Genomic DNA, 20,487 nt, shown 5'->3' on the forward strand with positions numbered 1-20,487 from the left:
ACATAGATGTTTTTGATATTAGTTTTAAGGGTATATTGATGCAAGAGACTATAAGTGTACTTGTTCAGTATCATCTTGTTGTATATCAATCATTATTATAATAAGTAAAGATGAACCACTCTATAACATAGAAGGAATGTTTAACAATAGTTTAGGGTTTTGATGTAAATTTGCATGATTATACTGTTATTATTTCATTATTGAAGTGAAAGAACTTAATTAGTTGTATTATTTGGTGAGCTCTGAAGCTAAAGATATATAATTTTGAGATTGTTCATCACCTAGAGAGTTTTATAATTATTATTAATGCCCTTTCTTGAATTCCTTTTCCTTCTTCTTTCTCTTCTCATGTTCTTAATAAATCTATTGTTTCAGTATTACTGAATTTTCTAAACAAGGATTTTATGTTGATGGTACTTAATATTCAGTATCCACAAAGTGCAAAGCAAATTTTACTTTATTTTGATGAGGTTTATGAAGCTTATAAAGTCAAGCCATGGACTTGAAGGTTTTATAATTGATTTAAAAATTTTGCATCATTTTCTAATAATTTATCATTTTGGCATTTACATTCTTTTAAGGATGACCCTTATTTTTTAAAGATTAATTTAAATAATTATTTATGATTGGTGGTGCCTTCAATCTTTATTCCACACTTTCTTCACATTTACTATGACTCTCTAATTCTAGGCAAGCACATGGGATATTGTTGTGTGACCAAGAAGCTACATAAGTTTTTCTATTGGCAAAAAATATGGCATATTATCCAATATAATTGCATTTTGTGCAAATGTTATAATACTTCCCTTGTGCTGTAGAAGAACAGTTTGAGTTAATTGCAATTTCTCATTTGTTTGGGTTTGTGGCATTTAATCTTATATAGCCTTTTCCATGGTTGATTGTTAACAATGAATATATCATTATTACCTTTATCATGGATTATTTAAATTAAGGGATGATTTATGTAAAGCACTATTATGTACTTAAAAGGAAAATGGAAGTTTTGTAAATGAAGAACCATCACTATTATTTACTGTGAATTGTTGATATCAGTGGACCTTTTAACCACCGAAAGTAAATGTTTAGAATATCAGCTTACAAGTTTCTGTCGTCCTTCTAACTCTTGTGCTTCTGGGACCATCTCCATAAAAACAAATTCATGTGTGTATCGGCAACAAAAAGCAGCCAGCCAGCTGGCTGAAATCAACGTTTCTGTCGTTGCTGCAAGCTTCGAGCATAAAAGCCTACGCAATCCTCTGCTCAATCTCGCTGGGCTCGCATATATATTTCTTATTTGCACAATTCTACACTTGTTGCTGCTGCTGGAAGTTGCGTTGAGGAGCGCAGCGCGCTTGTTGGAGCTGGCTGCGATGGATGCCACTGTACCGAATGCGTTTGCCCGGTAGGAGTTTGGACCAGGATGCACTCCCGCGTGCCACTGCACTTCTTGCGTTTGCCCTGCCTCGCCGCTAGCTCAGGAACTGCTCGGGGCTCAGTTTCTTCGTGTTTCCGTTAAACATGCCTAATCTCTCATAGCTCATGGGAGAAGCCGCCTGATGTGTGTGTACTTGTATCGAATATAATATGTTGCCACTGCATCGAATAATATGTGTTGCCATTTCATAGAAGAAGAGAAAGAACTCCAAACAATTCAGTGAAGGCCCCACAATGCAATAGAGTGAACATATATTGTCTGTTATTTTTAACTCTTGGAAATCCCAAAACAAAACATTACAACAAAAAAGCCTATCAAAGTCTCTCGCGAGCTATACATCTCAATACACCTCATGTACACTTCTAGTCAACTTCCTCGATCTTGGGCCCCGGGCCATCGGATCCGCCCGAGCCTCCTCCAAACCCAGCGCCGCCGCCTGGAGCGGCGCCACCAGCAGCAGCACCACCACCACCCTGGTACATTCTCGCGATCACCGGGTTGCAGATCCCCTCGAGCTCCTTCTGCTTGTCCTCGAGCTCCTCCACCTCCGCCAGCTGATTCGCATCCAGCCACTCGATCGTCTTGTTGATCGCCTCCTCGATCTTCTTCTTGTCCGCGGGATCCAGCTTCCCGGCCACATTGTCGTCCCGGATCGTGTTCCTCATGTTGTACGCATAGTTCTCCAGCGCGTTCCTGGCGTCGATCTTCTTCCTCGCCTCATCGTCCTCCGCCTTGAACTTCTCCGCCTCCTGGACGAGCTTGCTGATCTCCTCCTTGCTCAGCCGCCCCTTGTCATTCGTGATGACGATCTTGTTCTTCTTGCCGGTCGTCTTGTCCTCCGCCGAGACGTTGAGGATACCATTGGCGTCCATGTCGAACGCCACCGTGATCTGCGGGACACCCCTCGGAGCCGGAGGAATGCCGGAGAGCTCGAACTTCCCCAGGAGATTGTTGTCTCGGGTCCGAGCACGCTCGCCCTCGAACACCTGGATCAAGACGCCCGGCTGGTTGTCCGAGTACGTCGAGAAGATCTGCTCCTTCCTAGCCGGAATGGTGGTGTTCCGCGGGATGAGCGTCGTCATGACTCCTCCGGCCGTCTCCAGTCCCAGCGAGAGCGGAGCTACGTCGAGGAGCACCACCTCTTGCACCTTCTCGTGCTCCACGCCGCTGAGGATCGCCGCCTGGACCGCCGCGCCATACGCCACCGCCTCGTCCGGGTTGATGCTCTTGCACAGGTCCTTGCCATTGAAGAAGTCCTGGAGTAGCTGCTGGACTTTGGGGATCCGGGTGGAGCCGCCGACGAGAACCACGTCATGGATGGATCCCTTGTCCATCTTCGAGTCCTTGAGGCACTTCTCCACTGGCTCCATGCACTTGCGGAACAAATCCATGCACAGCTCCTCGAACCTGGCCCGGGTGATGCTCGCGTTGAAGTCGATCCCCTCGTACAGCGACTCGACGTTGATCGTCGTCTGGGACGTGGACGAGAGCGTCCGCTTGGCTCGCTCGCAGGCCGTCCTCAATCGCCGCAGCGCTCTGGCGTTGTCACTGATGTCCTTGCGGTACTTCCGCTTGAACTCCTGCGCGAAGAAGTTCACCATCCTGTTGTCGAAGTCCTCGCCACCCAAGTGCGTGTCTCCGGCCGTGGCCTTGACCTCGAACACCCCCTGGTCGATCGTGAGGATCGAGACATCGAAAGTTCCACCGCCCAGGTCGAAGATCAAGATGTTCTTCTCGCCGGTGCTCGACGACTTCTTGTCCAGGCCGTAGGCGATGGCCGCCGCGGTGGGCTCGTTGATGATCCTCAGCACATTCAAACCCGCGATCACTCCAGCGTCCTTGGTAGCCTGGCGCTGCGAGTCATTGAAATAGGCAGGCACCGTCACCACCGCGTCCTTGACGCTCTTGCCCACGAAAACCTCCGCGATCTCCTTCATCTTGGTGAGAACCATGGAGGAGATCTCCTCGGCCGAGAATTGCTTCTGCTCGTTCTTGTAAGTCACCACGATCATGGGCTTGTCGCTCGGCCCCGCGATCACCTTGAAGGGCCACAGCTTCATGTCCGCCTGGACGGATGGATCGCTGAATTTCCTGCCGATGAGCCGCTTGGCATCGAAGACGGTGTTGGAGGGATTGAGCGCGACCTGGTTCTTGGCGGCGTCGCCGATGAGCCGCTCCGTGTCCGTGAAGGCGACATAGCTGGGCGTCGTCCGGTTGCCCTGATCGTTGGCGATGATCTCCACTCGATCGTGCTGCCAAACCCCGACGCACGAGTACGTCGTGCCCAGATCGATCCCGACTGCTGGCGCTGTCGACGACATTGCGATCTTCGCGCTGCTCACTCGATTTCTAGAGAATCTAGCTAAGAATTTCTCTCTTTCCACTCACCGATCGATCGAAATCTTCTTTCTTGCTTCTTGGAATGCCAGAGAAAAACCCTCGCATTTATATACCGGGATTGGAAAGCTCCAGAGCGCTCTGGAAAGCTCCAGAGCGCTCTAGATGAAATTTGCCACGTGTACACCACCAGTATTTTACCTGGCCAGGTGTCAACGAGTGGCAGGGTTAGGGTTTAGGGCGATTGTTTAGGGTTCTTGGGGCGGCGATGGCGCCCAGCGTAGCGAGCGGCGGCATTGCCATCGGCCTCAACAAGGGCCATGTCGTCACCAAGAGGATGCCGGCGAAGCGGCCGATCGCGATGCGAGGGGTAAATCTTAGATCTGGTGTTTCAGCTGCTAGAAATCCTCGAAATCTCTCTTGTCTTTTGTGTAGAAAGGGCAGAAGAGGACGCTGTTCGTGAGGAAGCTCATCCGGGAGGTCGTGGGGTTTGCGCCCTACGAGAAGAGGATCACGGAGCTTCTCAAGGTCGGCAAGGACAAGCGCGCATTGAAGGTCGCCAAGCGAAAGCTTGGGTCTCATCTGAGAGCCAAGAAGAAGCGCGAGGAGATGTCCACTGTTTTAAGGAAGATGAGGTACCTATGCATTTTTCTTTCTAGCCATTGTATCTTTAGCTCACAGTTCTTGTGACTTTCAGGTCTTCCGGGAAGTGAGAGACACTGTTTTTTCCAAACTTTTTTCTTTGAATCAATCGCAACGACTCGTATTGACAGATCGATCGAGCTCGATATGGTACAGACCCGTGTTTCGTGTTATCTCTATCGTTTCTTCTTGAGCATATCTCTGACTTCGTCTAGTACAAGCCATGCCTGGTGGCCGCCTATAACTTCGCCTTGCTTCTCTCCGTTTCGCCAAAGCTTGAGGAAAATCCGAAAGTGAGAATGGACAAGGGAAGAGGATCGATCATTGCTTGCTTACCTGAATCGTGGGCATTTTCTGCAGATCAAACAAGCGAAGAACTCAGAACTTGGAACTTCAAAAGCAAAGAAAAAACTCGAGGTTCGTTCGATATTTTACCGTGACTGACGCTCGCTCTATGAGTGATTTTGGCACACAATTCACGTCCACGCAGTAGAAGTTGATACTGTTTCACGACTCGAGATGAGAATCGCCAAGAACGTCGAGACAAGAGGGATTTCTTACTGTGGATAGAACTCGGCCCCAAGCTTCTCGAGCTTGGGCTTCAAGTAGATGCACTTCCGACACCACAGTGCCATCCTGGAAGGTTTGGAGTTTACGAAATGATATACGGCGCTCGAAAGTTACCATTCGATCACTGCTCCTTTGTTGGATTCCTGGCAGTCGAGTAGAACTCGGTCGAATTCCTCCTCGCTTGTGATGGGGTGGAGCTCAACCTTGTCGGGCTTTTGGATTCCTCCCCACCAGGTAGCGGCTTGGATTGCCATTCCTTTCCTTGAGTTGGGCGTATTGGGCGGACAGGGAGAGAATCTAATGAGAGATTGCGAGGGCAAGAGCGCGCACGCCATGGATAGAGATAAATCCGATAAGCGAATATTTTTAACCAACATGGAATATTCTTTATTAGGGCAGTTGAAATTAAAGGACGAATAGTTTCAACCCTAGAGCAATTAAGCAAATTAGAGAATATTCGTTAACCAGCAAAGAATATTCTTTAGGGCAATGGCAAAGACGAAGAAGCACAAGCCGAATCCGCGGAAGAAGAGGAAGAAGGGGAGCGATTGCCTTGCGCTCAGCTGCTTAGAGGCGTGGTCTCGATGCGATGGCGCTGTGTTGGTGGATCTACACTGCCACACCACTTGCAGCGATGGATTGCTCAGCCCGCCAGCGCTCGTGGAGCGAGCTCACAAGAGAGGGGTACGCGCTGGCTCGTGTCTTTCTCGACTACACTCTTGTCTTCCAGGTTAAAGTTCTGGCGCTCACGGATCACGACACCATGGCCGGCGTCCCAGCCGCCATCGCCGCCGCTCGGAGCTATGGAATGCGGATCATCCCTGGAGTGGAGATCAGCTGCCGATATCTTTCCAGGTAGAGAAGAAGCAAAGTTTTCTCGTTTCTCCGATTGATCAACCCAGGCAATGATTTTCTTTCTGGCAGCTCCGGAGAGATGGGAGAGCTTGTCCATGTTCTAGCTTACTATGGATGCTGCGGTCCCGCTCAAGGATTGGAGGAGAGGCTGGCTCACATCCGCGAGGGGAGATACGCTCGAGCGCGTAGCATGGTGGACAAGCTCCGGGATTTGAAGAAACCAGTGAGGTGGGAGAGTGTTCTTGAGTTTGCTGGCGATGGAGTAGCTCCTGGACGGCCTCACGTCGCTCGGGCTCTCGTCCAGGCCGGGCATGTTAGCAGCGTTGGCGAAGCGTTTCACAAGTATCTCCACGATGGCGGACCTGCGTACTCCAAGTAAGTTTTTCTAGCGAGCTTTCATGGATGGAGATAGAAGTCTTTCTTTGGTTTTGTGCTATAGTGGCTCCGAGCTTCCGGCGGGAGAAGCTGTGGAGCTCATCAGAGAAACGGGAGGGATTGCTGTGCTCGCTCATCCCTGGAGCTTAAAGAATCCCTTGGACGTTGTCAAGCAGCTAAAGGACGCCGGGCTTCATGGAATGGAAGTTTACAAGTCTTCTGGACGGGACAAAGGTATGATCGTCTCATATTCACGTTCGTGTCATGTTTAGAACTTCGCTTTCCCGTTGCAGCCTTTGCAGATCTAGCTGACGCTTATCATCTCGTAAAGCTCGGCGGATCAGACTTCCATGGAACTGGCGCGGCGGACGAGACCGATCTGGGGAAAGTGGAAGTTCCCGCCAAGGCATTGCACGAGTTCCTCCGTGCGGGTGATCCGGTATGGTTGGATTCCGTGATGAGCATCTTGTCGAGTTTTGCGGCAGGGACAATCACGGCTCAAAGCCCGGATTGTGACCGGAAAGAAGCCAAGAGCAACACAAATACTCTAGATTTATCTGGAGACGCTGAGCTCCGAGTGGTTTCCAACGGGACAGCGCTGAAACTCTCGTCGTGGCTGAGTGACGAAGAGAAGCAGCGAGTGGTGGCAGCAGCAGCCGAAGCCCATGGTCTCGACGCTAGGATCACAGATGGTAGAGGAGAAGTTCTCGTAACCAAGATCACGCAGGGTGACTGAGTTGTCTTGATTGTCCAAGTCCTTTTCTTTAAAACGTCCGGATCCACCACTGGAAAAGATCACCAGATTTCATGACATCATCCAGCAAGCACCTGTTCCTTGCAACGAGCCACCTCACTAGTGCTTGGACCTTCTACAAGTCCGATTTTTCGCAAGTTCGTCTTGCACTGAGAAGATGAGGTGTGTCTTGAAGCTGTGATAATGAATGTTAACATCACTGACCATGTGAACATAGTGCTAAGCTTTTGTAAGCTTTTGACAGTAATAAAGCATCGCTTGCCTGATGAATTCTTCCAGTTCGTCAACAACTAAGTCACAAAGGTGGCTTCAACCAGAGGTCCGTCACAGACAGGAAGTTCAGGCAAGTTTATGAAATGACAATGGAGAACTTGGGCGACGCCTCTCTCTTTTTTTCAGCTCAACACAACGATCAAGCGCAAGATCAACCAATCTAGAATCTCCAAAATCCGCGAATGGGTTCTTCCAACAAAGCACCGGCCGGGATGGTGGGCGATGGACCAAAACGTCATGTATTTTCCAAAGACATCCTGCCATATGGTTTAAGTAGATGGTATGTTATTTTATTATCGGAGCCCGGTTGCTGAGATGATGGCTATCTGGTAAGTGTAGAGGTAAACCGTTGTAGAAGACCCGGGTTCGATGCCGAAGAGTCCAACCAACAAGGACTTTATGGTAAAGTTTTTTGCTCAATAAGTAGCCCTAGTTCTGGTTTGCTAGCTCACTAAAAAAGCTTAGACCAATCGGTTGAGGCTTTGGTCTCCCAAACCACAGCTCTCGGGTTCGATTCCTCTTTGTAGATAGAATAAAGTCAGGAATATTCATGGCCAGATGGTTAACCTAGTTTTCCCCTTGTCTAGCATCTTTCCATGGAACACAAAACGTTTGGTCTCCCAGAGTTTTTACTTCTCACCTTCGCTATCTTTCTCCAGGTGCAGTTTAAAAGTAAATTACATTTTTATTAAGCCTCGCCCTCTGCGAGTATAAAAGATCGCAAAGAACTAGGGCTTTCTCATTCTTCCAGTCAGCAAACGGGAGATGGAGTGCGTTAAGGTGCGATCGTCAAAGAGATTGTCCAAGAAGTGCAAGAGGCATGCCGAAGACAAGGAGAACAAACTCAAACAACACCACGAGTGTGACACGGAGCATATGGACGACGACTCTTCGTCCACACTCTTGGACTTGGAGGCAAGCCTAGATTGTTTGTACGAGAAGCGATCCAGCACCCGAGAGGCCGGCTTGAAGGGCATGATCGACGCTTTGGTGGCAAGGGTGATGACCCACTTCGTGGAGGACAAGTATGAAACGTTGACTCATCAAATCCTATCGTCAATCAAGCGGAGTTCTTCGACAGAGGCTGCTCTTGCGGGGCGTGCTCTGGCCATGGTTTCCATCACCGCGGGAGCAGGGAAAGTGGCCGAGCACGTATTCGAGGCTAGCTTCCCTCATCTCTCCAAGATTTCCAAGCTCGGACGCGATTCTGCCGCGAGGGTTTCAGCGATTGAGGCTCTCGGGATGTTGGCTTTCGTTGGTGGCGTGGACTTGGAGGAGGCAAGCGCGATGGAGGTCCTGTGGCAGATTGTCATCCACAAAGGCAGTGCTCACGCAGATCAAACTCTTGGTACGAGCAAACCCACACCTCCAGTCAAGGCGGCCGCCATCACGGCTTGGAGTTTGCTGCTTTCTACGTTGAGCTCCAAGAGAGTCATGGCCCTCCAGCTCCCGAGTGTGTTGGGAGCTCTGTCCTGTTTGCTCGAGGATCCAGATGTAGGTGTTCGCAAGGCTGCCGGGGAAGCCATTGCTCTTCTCTTCGAAGTTGGCGGCATCCACCTGTTGGAGGAGCAAGCTCTTGGCGAAGGTGGAGCAACGGCAATGGAGCTGCAGGTGGTGGATCAGATGAAAGCGCTGGCTGCCTCTTCCAGCCGGAAGGGCCAGACGAAGAAAGAAAGATCCGAGCAGAGGAGCAGCTTCAGGGACATGGTGGCGACTCTCCAAGGTGGTGCGTGTCATGAGACTTGTGTCAAGCTCAAGCACGGTGACTCGCTCAAGATCAGTACGTGGAGCCAAACCGTGCAGCTCAATGCCTTCCGAAGCCTCCTGGGCGAAGGCTTTCAGAGGCACTTGCAGGAAAACGATCTCCTGCACCAAGTGTTCAACTTTGCTCCAAGCAACACTGTGGTTTACAAGGGGACGGCAAAACAGCAAAAGCATCAGAACTGCATGGCGAGTAAAATGAAGACCCAACTCATGAACCAGAGAAGGTGTGCGCTTGAGGCCACTCGAAAGTTTAACGACGGTAGCATTGAAATATGCTAGAGGAGTGGAAATCTTTAACATTCAAATGTATCAAACTTAAGATCACTTAAGAGAGAGAACTAAAACGACTTGTGTATGCTACAAAGATCTCAAGCTGAAAAAATGTCGAGAATTCTACTCGACCTCTTCAAGCGGTTTACTTTTCAGCTTGGCCTTTCTTGAGCGCTGAAACATTGAGTGCCTCGTTAGCATGTTTACAACTTCTCTCTAGCTTCGTACCCTCCAGGGGAGAAACTTTCTGCTCCTCATTCTGCAGCGCAAGTGAGAGGAAAACGAAGCCGAGAAGCTTACTCGCAGTACTTGCGGGCGAGACTTTGTAGTGACTGCGTGTTATACCTGTCTTTCATCTTCTCAACGCGTTTCATCTCCTTGAGTTTCACCAGGTTTTCCTGCCTCTTCTTTCAGCTCTGTATGGCAGCGACATAAGAGCAAAACAGAGCCCCCAATCTTGACTTCCCAAACCAAAAACATGCTCAGAATTAAAGTGAGCAAGTGAGAAAGTTGTGCACAAGTGTGGGGGTCTTGAAGGTGATTGGCAGAAGAATGGCAGGCAGGCGTGGACTGTGAACAATTTCAAGATGTCGTCCTCTCCCAAAAAAGCCCCCATCTTGGTTTTAATTTCACCTTTAAGCTTTCGGGTGGTAACCAAGATCTTGCTTCGATTTTGTATCAAAACGATCCAAAAGATCACTAGATTTCGAGACATTCATTGTCGATTGGACCGATTTTTGGCAAGTTCGTCTTGCTTTGCCTCCACCTGAGAAGATGCAAGAAGATGTGATAAAGGAACGTAAATGTCACATGATTGACCGCGTGAACATAGTGGTAAGCTTTTGAGAGTAATGAGGCGATCGACCAAAACGTAAACACACCCTGCCATATGGTTTAACTACATGGTATTGTTATTTTATTATCGGAGCCCGGTTGCCGAGATGATGGCTATCAGGTAAGTGTAGAGGTAAACCGTTGTAGAAGACCCGGGTTCGATGCCGAAGAGTCCAACCAACAAGGACTTTATGGTAAAGTTTTTTGCTCAATAAGTAGCCCTAGTTCTGGCTTGCTAGCTCACTAAAAAAGCTTAGACCAATCAGTTGAGGCCTTGGTCTCCCAAACCACAGCTCTCGGGTTCGATTCTTCTTGGTAGATAGAATAGAGAGTGGGAAAATGCGGCAATATGCTTGCAAAGCTTGAGCCCTAGTTTATTTTTCCCCTTCTCCGTCGTCGTTTCGCTTCGCCCTATCGCCCTAGCAACGACAAGATCGTCCAGCTCGAGTTCCATCCCGCGCAGCCCTGCCTCGCAGCTGCTCGTGGATCTGGCGCCGTCGCATCGCCAGGTGAGCTGCTCTTGCTCGGGAAATCGCGAAACCTCACATTCGGGGTTTCTACCTCCTGTATGAGCTCAATGCTGGGGCATAAGCGCCTCGTTGTGGAGATCCGGGTAACATATTTCTGGATGCGTCTCTTTGATCCACCCTGTTAGATACGATATTTGTAATTGAAGGAAGGTAACGACTGTGACAGGCTTCCTTAGTTGTAACTTGTAATGGTGTTCTTCTTCTTTGCCTTGGCAGTGTGAAGCACATCAGATTTGACGATGGGTGGATCAGTTGGACACGCTCATTCCTCTCCAGCTCACTTCTCTCCATCCCGTTGTTTGGGTAGCTCTGGCTCCACTCGAGGCCGACACTTCCTCCTCGTTGTCTGCTGCGAGAACAAAGACATCTTCTCCGATCTCAGCACAGTGCGTGCTCGGCAAACAAATCCTGGAAAACAAAGCGCCTCTATGGTATGTTTGTGAGCGTCATTTCTTTTTTATCTAGCGTCGTCTTGGGTGATGCCAGGGTGCTTCGCTTGTGGAGATGGCACGACTCTTATGACGTCTAGCGCGGCGGTAAGTTGAGAGCTCTCGGGTTTTTGATAGAGAGCCTAGTTAAATCTCTGAATTTCCAGACGCTTTTGGTGTCCGTGGCTATGGAATGAATGGAATTGCTCTTTCCTGATTTGCCTCTGCGGGCTCACGATGGTGGTGTGCACGGGATGGAAATGGCCAAAGTACCACCAAAGGGACCTCCTCAACTTGTAAACCAAGATGGCATTGGCCATCTGGGATACCACTTCTTTCAGGGTAAGATACAAGTATTTCAAATGATCGCTGCAGGAACTTTCTATTACTGTACAAAGGTTTCGTTTCTCTCGAGTCAGTTTGTGTTTACTGTGAATGCGCACCTGACTTTCAGTTTTACCGTGCAGGTGTGTGTTCGTCGATGCGGGGGTACGTGCCATTGATGTTGAAAGAAGGAAGAGATGAAGAACCGTGCAGCTCAGGGAGCCTCCATGGCAGACTGCTTTGTTCGACCACCTATGTTACAGGTACGTTGGTTATACGCTTAGAAGTTTGGTAAGTTTAATTTCTGTCACAGGTTGTCCGGCTCGCTCCATGCCACACTGCTCCTTCAATTGCACGGCCTCCGCCAGCCAAGTGGATGTGGAAGACAAGAAGGTTGCAGGCGTGGCGTGGCGTTGCGATGGGGGAGGCGGCGTTGCTGTAGCAGTATGCAGATTACCGATGGAGCGTCCTTTGGATTGTTGACAGGTAACTGGATTGCATTCATTTTAACGGAGCATGATCATTTGTGGACGTGCAGTTTGTATGACAGGTTCATGGTTTATCCACCGATGTCTTGCTGCTCACGGAGACGTTACATTGCTAGCGCTGTGAAATGGTATGCTTTACTGATTGGTAGTACTTGCTTTACTAGTAGTCCTTGTTTTGCAGGGCTTTCAGGCTTGGACGAGAGCACCATGACGACCTTGCTCAGTTTATGCTAGGCATGGGCTATGCTACTGAAGCTTTACGTCTGCCTGGCATTCCGAAGGTGGGTTTGTCACTTACATCTCGAAGAGGTTTTGTGTTGAGCGAGTTGCTGGTGTGTAGGCTGGAGTGTGACCTCGCAAGCAATGCCTCGTCACGCTAAGCCAAGAAGCTGATGCAGTTTGACAACCAAGGAGAAAACAAGCGACGGTTTGTGAAGTTCTCCGATGAGCTAGTAGATGCCGAGTGCCAAAAAAGCTGGCAGTGGCTGGTCCTGTCGAAGGGGAATCGAATGAGAATACTCGGGCGCTCGTCCAGGTTTGTCTTTCTTGACATTCACTTGACTCATTGTAACAGCTCGTGCCTATTAGTTTAGATACAACAGGAGGAGGCCCAGAAACATTGGTAGTGGTGAGCTTTTCAGAGTTATGAAGGATCGGTTGCCTGATGATCACTTCCAGTTCGTCAACAGGTAAGTTACACCAAGTTTATGAAATGACAATGGAGAACTTTGGTGACGCCTCTCTCCTCTTTTTCTCAGCTCAACACAACGATCAAGCGCAGCGCAATCTATCGACCAATCTAGAATCTCCAAAATCCGCAAATGGGTTCTTCCAAGGACGAAGCGCCGAGAATGCGGGGGATGGTACCAAAACGTCATGTATCTTCCAAAGACATCCTGCCATATGGTTTAAGTAGATGGTATGTTATTTTATTATCGGAGCCCGGTTGCTGAGATGATGGCTATCTGGTAAGTGTAGAGGTAAACCGTTGTAGAAGACCCGGGTTCGATGCCGAAGAGTCCAACCAACAAGGGCTTTATGGTAAAGTTTTTTGCTCAATAAGTAGCCCTAGTTCTGGTTTGTTAGCTCACTAAAAAAGCTTAGACCAATCGGTTGAGGCTTTGGTCTCCCAAACCACAGCTCTCGGGTTCGATTCCTCTTTGTAGATAGAATAAAGTCAGGAATATTCATGGCCAGATGGTTAACCTAGTTTTCCCCTTGTCTAGCAAGATTGCCCTTGTTTAAAAGTAAATTACATTTTTATTAAGCCTCGCCCTCTGCGAGTATAAAAGATCGCAAAGAACTAGGGCTTTCTCATTCTCCCAGTCAGCAAACGGGCGATGGAGTGCGGTTTCAGCGATTGAGGCTCTCGGGATGTTGGCTTTCGTTGGTGGCGTGGACTTGGAGGAGGCAAGCGCGATGGAGGTCCTGTGGCAGATTGTCATCCACAAAGGCAGTGCTCACGCAGATCAAACTCTTGGTACGAGCAAACCCACACCTCCAGTCAAGGCGGCCGCCATCACGGCTTGGAGTTTGCTGCTTTCTACGTTGAGCTCCAAGAGAGTCATGGCCCTCCAGCTCCCGAGTGTGTTGGGAGCTCTGTCCTGTTTGCTCGAGGATCCAGATGTAGGTGTTCGCAAGGCTGCCGGGGAAGCCATTGCTCTTCTCTTCGAAGTTGGCGGCATCCACCTGTTGGAGGAGCAAGCTCTTGGCGAAGGTGGAGCAACGGCAATGGAGCTGCAGGTGGTGGATCAGATGAAAGCGCTGGCTGCCTCTTCCAGCCGGAAGGGCCAGACGAAGAAAGAAAGATCCGAGCAGAGGAGCAGCTTCAGGGACATGGTGGCGACTCTCCAAGGTGGTGCGTGTCATGAGACTTGTGTCAAGCTCAAGCACGGTGACTCGCTCAAGATCAGTACGTGGAGCCAAACCGTGCAGCTCAATGCCTTCCGAAGCCTCCTGGGCGAAGGCTTTCAGAGGCACTTGCAGGAAAACGATCTCCTGCACCAAGTGTTCAACTTTGCTCCAAGCAACACTGTGGTTTACAAGGGGACGGCAAAACAGCAAAAGCATCAGAACTGCATGGCGAGTAAAATGAAGACCCAACTCATGAACCAGAGAAGGTGTGCGCTTGAGGCCACTCGAAAGTTTAACGACGGTAGCATTGAAATATGCTAGAGGAGTGGAAATCTTTAACATTCAAATGTATCAAACTTAAGATCACTTAAGAGAGAGAACTAAAACGACTTGTGTATGCTACAAAGATCTCAAGCTGAAAAAATGTCGAGAATTCTACTCGACCTCTTCAAGCGGTTTACTTTTCAGCTTGGCCTTTCTTGAGCGCTGAAACATTGAGTGCCTCGTTAGCATGTTTACAACTTCTCTCTAGCTTCGTACCCTCCAGGGGAGAAACTTTCTGCTCCTCATTCTGCAGCGCAAGTGAGAGGAAAACGAAGCCGAGAAGCTTACTCGCAGTACTTGCGGGCGAGACTTTGTAGTGACTGCGTGTTATACCTGTCTTTCATCTTCTCAACGCGTTTCATCTCCTTGAGTTTCACCAGGTTTTCCTGCCTCTTCTTTCAGCTCTGTATGGCAGCGACATAAGAGCAAAACAGAGCCCCCAATCTTGACTTCCCAAACCAAAAACATGCTCAGAATTAAAGTGAGCAAGTGAGAAAGTTGTGCACAAGTGTGGGGGTCTTGAAGGTGATTGGCAGAAGAATGGCAGGCAGGCGTGGACTGTGAACAATTTCAAGATGTCGTCCTCTCCCAAAAAAGCCCCCATCTTGGTTTTAATTTCACCTTTAAGCTTTCGGGTGGTAACCAAGATCTTGCTTCGATTTTGTATCAAAACGATCCAAAAGATCACTAGATTTCGAGACATTCATTGTCGATTGGACCGATTTTTGGCAAGTTCGTCTTGCTTTGCCTCCACCTGAGAAGATGCAAGAAGATGTGATAAAGGAACGTAAATGTCACATGATTGACCGCGTGAACATAGTGGTAAGCTTTTGAGAGTAATGAGGCGATCGACCAAAACGTAAACACACCCTGCCATATGGTTTAACTACATGGTATTGTTATTTTATTATCGGAGCCCGGTTGCCGAGATGATGGCTATCAGGTAAGTGTAGAGGTAAACCGTTGTAGAAGACCCGGGTTCGATGCCGAAGAGTCCAACCAACAAGGACTTTATGGTAAAGTTTTTTGCTCAATAAGTAGCCCTAGTTCTGGTTTGCTAGCTCACTAAAAAAGCTTAGACCAATCAGTTGAGGCCTTGGTCTCCCAAACCACAGCTCTCGGGTTCGATTCCTCTTTGTAGATAGAATAAAGTCAGGAATATTCATGGCCAGATGGTTAACCTAGTTTTCCCCTTGTCTAGCAAGATTGCCCTTGTTTAATGTGTCATCAGCAGCTCTTTCCATGGAACACAAACTTCTCATGTTTGCTATCTTTCTCCAGGTGAAGTTTAAAAGTAAATTACATTTTTATTAAGCCTCGCCCTCTGCGAGTATAAAAGATCGCAAAGAACTAGGGCTTTCTCATTCTCCCAGTCAGCAAACGGGCGATGGAGTGCGTTAAGGTGCGATTGTCAAAGAGATTGTCCAAGAAGTGCAAGAGGCATGCCGAAGACAAGGAGAACAAACTCAAACAACACCACGAGTGTGACACGGAGCATATGGACGACGACTCTTCGTCCACACTCTTGGACTTGGAGGCAATCTTGGATTGTTTGTACGAGAAGCGATCCAGCACCCGCGAGGCCGGCTTGAAGGGCATGATCGACGCTTTGGTGGCAAGGGTGATGACCCACTTCGTGGAGGACAAGTATGAAACGTTGACTCATCAAATCCTATCGTCAATCAAGCGGAGTTCTTCGACAGAGGCTGTTCTTGCGGGGCGTGCTCTGGCCATGGTTTCCATCACCGCGGGAGCAGGGAAAGTGGCCGAGCACGTATTCGAGGCTAGCTTCCCTCATCTCTCCAAGATTTCCAAGCTCGGACGCGATTCTGCCGCGAGGGTTTCAGCGATTGAGGCTCTCGGGATGTTGGCTTTCGTTGGTGGCGTGGACTTGGAGGAGGCAAGCGCGATGGAGGTCCTGTGGCAGATTGTCATCCACAAAGGCAGTGCTCACGCAGATCAAACTCTTGGTACGAGCAAACCCACACCTCCAGTCAAGGCGGCCGCCATCACGGCTTGGAGTTTGCTGCTTTCTACGTTGAGCTCCAAGAGAGTCATGGCCCTCCAGCTCCCGAGTGTGTTGGGAGCTCTGTCCTGTTTGCTCGAGGATCCAGATGTAGGTGTTCGCAAGGCTGCCGGGGAAGCCATTGCTCTTCTCTTCGAAGTTGGCGGCATCCACCTGTTGGAGGAGCAAGCTCTTGGCGAAGGTGGAGCAACGGCAATGGAGCTGCAGGTGGTGGATCAGATGAAAGCGCTGGCTGCCTCTTCCAGCCGGAAGGGCCAGACGAAGAAAGAAAGATCCGAGCAGAGGAGCAGCTTCAGGGACATGGTGGCGACTCTCCAAGGTGGTGCGTGTCATGAGACTTGTGTCAAGCTCAAGCACGGTGACTCGCTCAAGATCAGTACGTGGAGCCAAACCGTGCAGCTCAATGCCTTCCGAAGGCTCCTGGGCGAAGGCTTTCAGAGGCACTTGCAGGAAAACGATCTCCTGCACCAAGTGTTCAACTTTGCTCCAAGCAACAGTGTGGTTTACAAGGGGACGGCAAAACAGCAAAAGCATCAGAACTGCATGGCGAGTAAAATGAAGACCCAACTCATGAACCAGAGAAGGTGTGCGCTTGAGGCCACTCGAAAGTTTAACGACGGTAGCATTGAAATATGCTAGAGGAGTGGAAATCTTTAACATTCAAATGCATCATACTTAGGATCACACGAGAAAGAGTTAGTTACTAAATCAAAAAATTACTTGCTGAAAAAATCTTGAGAATTCTAACTCTACCTCTCCAAGCGGTTTAGCTTTCAACTTGGCCTTTCTTGAGTGCTGAACATTGAGTGCCTCGTTATTACAACTTCTCTCTCGCTTCACACCCTCCACGGGTGAAACCTTCTGCTCCTCATTCCGCAGCGCAAGTGAGAGGAAAACGAAGCCGACAAGCTCGAGTGACTCCATTCGAACCAACTATTTTCTTTCTTTGTTCGAGCGATTCGATTCACTATTATTGAGGAACTCTGTTGCAAAGAGAAGAAAGTTACTATATATCTAAACCATGTCAGAAAAGTGTAAAAAATAATCCATGCAAGTTGATGGGACCACGGCTTAAAGATTTTAAATCGCAGTACTTGTGCAGTACTTGTGGACCAGACTTTGTAGTGAATGCGTGTTATACTTCAACGCATTTCATCTCATCATCCCCAAGAGTTTCACCCTGTTTCCTCGCCTCTTCTTTCATCTCCGTATGCCAGCGGCGCAAGTGCTTGAAGGCTGGCCCCTGTTAGGTCACTGGAAAAAGAGACTCAGTAGTTCTTCCACCTCCTCGCCAGTTGTCCAAGTCCTTTCCAATTTCCTTCAAAAGCTCTTCGCATCTTCCGTATCTCCATCTTTTTCTACTTCTGCTTCTCTTTTTTCAAGTTTGGTTGATCAATGCCTGCTGGTTTATGCTTCACGGCACCACTATTGCTGCTGTCTCTTGCGGATTACAATTAGCAAACATTAGGAAACAAAATCTCATCGACTTACAGCGCTCCATTATCCAGTGCAGTCTGGTTGTTTGTGATACTCAGAACGGTGCTGGCTTTGGACTTTTCACGTTGGGCAGCCACATTTTAGGTGCCGTGATCAATCATTCTTGACACAACAGGAAAATCCATGCCCGAGTCTCGTACTGGATCTCCGCATCGTAGAGAAGTAGGATCATGCTGGATATCATGCCCCAACTTGAGTCTCTGCAGTACCTGTTGTTCCTCATCAAGGAGTAGCAGTTGATCATTGAGTTTGCTCAAATCGTTTTCGAGTGCTTGACGAGCCACTCAATGATTACTTCGATGTTGGTAGAGTTCTTGCGCGAGATCATGTAGCACATAACCCCAATCTTGTCTGCCTGCCAATCACCTTCAGAAGGCCCCCACCCGTGTCCACAACTTTCTCTTGACCCTGAACATGTTTTTGGTTTGGGAAGGCACAATTTCAAGCTAAAAGCCTCATCTCACCTATCCTTTCAAGCATATCAAATTTTCAGGTGGTGACGAAGATCTTGCTTTGCACCACATTAAACAGATCCAAAAGATCGCCAGATTTCCAGACATCATCCAACACCAGCAAGCACCTCTTCCCTGCCAGCCCCCTCCTCAATGTTTCATTGCTGACACGATCTTCTAGTCTGATTTGTCTGGCATGTTCGTCTTGCTTTGCTTCCCATAGTAAGTAATGTGTCGAACATTGCTTAAGCTGTGATAAGGAACATACGCGACACGACTGACCGAATGTTGGCCACAAAACTGGAGCCTTCACTTGGTCGTTGTCACATATGCGTTTGGCCAAGAGTGTTTTTCCAGCACCTCTTACTCCATGGACTCCGATCCACTTGCTGGTTACAGGGGATCTCAGCAAGTCCGATACAACCTGCTCCCATCTCTTCCATGCCAAAAGTGTGGCCATCCGAGTAACAACATGCTCTTCTTCCTTTAGAACCACATGAGATGGTACCTTCTTCAACGTAACTCTGTTCAGAAGCTCAACCCCCAAGATTTCGAGGAGCTGCAGCCAAGTGCCCTTCAATTGCCTTGGAGGAGTGGTCAATCTTGGTAGCAAGTGCTATCCTGGAACAAAATCAGAACTCAATCAGGCAAGAGGAGCACAACACTAGCCAACCTTTTTGGGAAATCTAGAATGGGTGTTTGTAGAGATTGGCACTCGAGAACAAGAGGTTTAGCCTTTGCGACCTTACTTTTGAGTTTCAGCCAGGTGTCCAAGCGTGAGGAGCTCAGAGCCTTCAGTAGCAGAATTCACGAGCAGAGCCGATGCTTTCAAGGAATCTTCCAACTCGATGCAGTGCTCCTTGCAATGAATGGCAGACCTTGGAAAGCCCAATCATCACTTCATTGACAGCTGCAGAAACAAGCGCACTCAGCACACCGGTGGGATCAAGGTACAGGCCGGTCAACCTTTGTCTAAGAAAGTCAGCAATTCGGTCAACGGTCTCGAAGTTTAATAAGAGCTTTGAGCTAATTAGCGCTTAGGGTTTTGGCGCAGGAACGATGCATTCGTTCCTGTTGAGAGGGAATGCGGTGCTCACCTTCGCGCTCACGGTCCTGGCCGTGGCTTGCGTCTTGGCATCGCTCACCGACACGCTCCACTCCTCCAAACCCGAGGTTAATGTCGAGGTATGGGATCGTGGTTTTGTTTGCGCTTCGATTTTTTGGCTCACGGATCCATTTCTGGCTGGATCGGCTGGCTTGTAGATCTTGAGCGTGGATGCGTTCGGCAGGAACCCCGGCGGCAATGACGAGGTTGTTTTGACACTGCACATATCGGCCGACCTTCAATCGGTCTTTACATGGAACACAAAGCAGGTGTTTTGATTTTTCTTTGTTTGTTCTCCCATCTTTGTGTTGGGTTTTTTGTCTTGCTAGCTCTTCGTGTTTCTGGCGGCCGAGTATGAGAGCTCCAAGAACGTCTTGAACCAGGTAAGAGATCTTCCTACAAGTGTTTAGTTGAGATTTCCAAGCTCGGCTGGGTTTCCTCTCTTGCGCAGATTTCTATCTGGGATTCGATCATCCAATCCAAGGAAGACGCGAAGATTCATCGAAGAACTCGCAACAAGTACTCCTTCGTCGATCAGGTGACAAAAGAAAAGAAAACATCCCCCAAAACAGTGGATTTGATTTTTTTTCCAGGGAAGCAATCTCCGCGGCAAGGATTTTAACCTGACACTGCACTGGAACATCATGCCCGTAACCGGTGCAATGTTTTCCGAGAAGAGAGTGCTCACAGGCTTCCGCCTCCCTAAGAATTACATGTAAGCTCATTAATCTCTCTGTTTTGGACTACACATTAAGAGACTATGAACGAAATAATTGGCCCTTTTTTGCTTAAAATCTTTTTTAGAGCCTAATATATACATAAATAAAGCTGTAGAGTGGTAATGAATATACTTTAAATATATTTAAATATTCTGGGATATTTTACAATTTAACAGTTATTATTTATTTAGATTAATTTTGTATTTATGATTTATAAACATATTTATAATTTACAAACTTTCTTTCTTTAAACACTTTCTAGTATATTCTAGTTTATTCTACCATTTAATAGTTAATTTGCAATAAAATTAATCTTACATTTATAAATTATAAACATGTTTATAATTATATGATCAATTGGATTAATTAATAGAAATAACACTACTAAAGTGCTGTTGCATGCAAATTATTATATTAGTGTTATTAACCAATCACATTCAAAATATTTATGGCAGACAAAAAAATTCATTATTATATTTTAGCAGGTTCTCAAATTATTAGGTTACAAATTTATGTTTCTTTTAATTGGTCCCGATAACCGTTAGTTTAAAAGCATATTCTAAAATATTACTAATATATGGCGTACACGTCATTTTGGCGCCAAGAGATGCTTAATCTTTTGGCGCCAAGA

The 20,487-nt window shown here is 48.0% G+C and overlaps 8 protein-coding genes and 1 long non-coding RNA gene across 12 annotated transcripts; 7 read left to right on the plus strand and 2 right to left on the minus strand.

The window, feature by feature from the left end:
* Positions 1-1,669: 1,669 nt before the first annotated feature.
* LOC9656754 (heat shock cognate 70 kDa protein) lies at positions 1,670-3,922 on the minus strand. Its single transcript, XM_002987163.2, has one exon. It carries the CDS (start codon positions 3,754-3,756, stop codon positions 1,798-1,800), a length of 1,959 nt encoding a protein of 652 aa, XP_002987209.1. The 5' UTR covers positions 3,757-3,922; the 3' UTR covers positions 1,670-1,797.
* Positions 3,923-4,005: 83 nt separating this feature from the next.
* Positions 4,006-4,548, plus strand: LOC9662860 (60S ribosomal protein L36-1). Its single transcript, XM_002987085.2, has 3 exons — positions 4,006-4,142; positions 4,208-4,407; positions 4,470-4,548. Exons 1-3 carry the CDS (start codon positions 4,041-4,043, stop codon positions 4,483-4,485), a joined length of 318 nt encoding a protein of 105 aa, XP_002987131.2. The 5' UTR covers positions 4,006-4,040; the 3' UTR covers positions 4,486-4,548.
* LOC9656755 (thioredoxin-like 3-2, chloroplastic) lies at positions 4,507-5,375 on the minus strand. Its single transcript, XM_002987164.2, has 5 exons — positions 5,099-5,375; positions 4,976-5,050; positions 4,850-4,916; positions 4,751-4,768; positions 4,507-4,689 (listed from the first exon to the last, which is right to left on the minus strand). The coding sequence occupies exons 1-5, from the start codon at positions 5,359-5,361 to the stop codon at positions 4,591-4,593; spliced, it is 522 nt and encodes a 173-aa protein (XP_002987210.2). The 5' UTR covers positions 5,362-5,375; the 3' UTR covers positions 4,507-4,590.
* A 67-nt stretch (positions 5,376-5,442) lies between these two features.
* LOC9662861 (5'-3' exoribonuclease) lies at positions 5,443-7,238 on the plus strand. 2 transcript variants are annotated; one of them, XM_024661039.1, is made up of 6 exons: positions 5,443-5,668; positions 5,715-5,839; positions 5,909-6,214; positions 6,279-6,448; positions 6,508-6,653; positions 6,700-6,872. In XM_024661039.1, the coding sequence occupies exons 1-6, from the start codon at positions 5,474-5,476 to the stop codon at positions 6,763-6,765; spliced, it is 1,008 nt and encodes a 335-aa protein (XP_024516807.1). In that variant the 5' UTR covers positions 5,443-5,473; the 3' UTR covers positions 6,766-6,872. The 2 variants fall into 2 exon arrangements, with proteins under 2 accessions (XP_024516807.1, XP_002987132.2); XM_002987086.2 differs by having other exon boundaries at positions 6,508-7,238.
* Positions 7,239-8,006: 768 nt separating this feature from the next.
* Positions 8,007-9,284, plus strand: LOC9657107 (interferon-related developmental regulator 2). Its single transcript, XM_002987087.2, has one exon. The coding sequence runs from the start codon at positions 8,007-8,009 to the stop codon at positions 9,282-9,284; it is 1,278 nt and encodes a 425-aa protein (XP_002987133.2).
* A 912-nt stretch (positions 9,285-10,196) lies between these two features.
* On the plus strand, positions 10,197-13,075 carry LOC9662862. Of its 3 annotated transcripts, none has more exons than XR_002990474.1 (11): positions 10,197-10,789; positions 10,856-11,070; positions 11,126-11,175; positions 11,235-11,409; positions 11,535-11,654; positions 11,705-11,877; positions 11,930-12,007; positions 12,061-12,160; positions 12,220-12,414; positions 12,468-12,568; positions 12,638-13,075. It is a non-coding gene; the product is annotated as an uncharacterized LOC9662862 (long non-coding RNA). The 3 variants fall into 3 exon arrangements; XR_002990473.1 differs by having other exon boundaries at positions 12,473-12,568; XR_002990475.1 differs by having other exon boundaries at positions 11,942-12,007; positions 12,473-12,568.
* A 178-nt stretch (positions 13,076-13,253) lies between these two features.
* On the plus strand, positions 13,254-14,054 carry LOC9662863 (interferon-related developmental regulator 2). The gene has a single exon (XM_024661003.1). It carries the CDS (start codon positions 13,254-13,256, stop codon positions 14,052-14,054), a length of 801 nt encoding a protein of 266 aa, XP_024516771.1.
* Positions 14,055-15,444: 1,390 nt separating this feature from the next.
* LOC9662864 (interferon-related developmental regulator 2) lies at positions 15,445-16,722 on the plus strand. The gene has a single exon (XM_002987090.2). It carries the CDS (start codon positions 15,445-15,447, stop codon positions 16,720-16,722), a length of 1,278 nt encoding a protein of 425 aa, XP_002987136.2.
* A 2,335-nt stretch (positions 16,723-19,057) lies between these two features.
* Positions 19,058-19,931, plus strand: LOC9656018 (signal peptidase complex subunit 3B). Its single transcript, XM_002987091.2, has 5 exons — positions 19,058-19,217; positions 19,296-19,406; positions 19,467-19,520; positions 19,589-19,675; positions 19,731-19,931. Exons 1-5 carry the CDS (start codon positions 19,092-19,094, stop codon positions 19,854-19,856), a joined length of 504 nt encoding a protein of 167 aa, XP_002987137.1. The 5' UTR covers positions 19,058-19,091; the 3' UTR covers positions 19,857-19,931.
* Positions 19,932-20,487: the final 556 nt, after the last annotated feature.

This window comes from Selaginella moellendorffii, unplaced genomic scaffold (genome assembly GCF_000143415.4).
Source record: "Selaginella moellendorffii unplaced genomic scaffold, v1.0 SELMOscaffold_79, whole genome shotgun sequence".
NCBI lineage: Eukaryota > Viridiplantae > Streptophyta > Lycopodiopsida > Selaginellales > Selaginellaceae > Selaginella > Selaginella moellendorffii.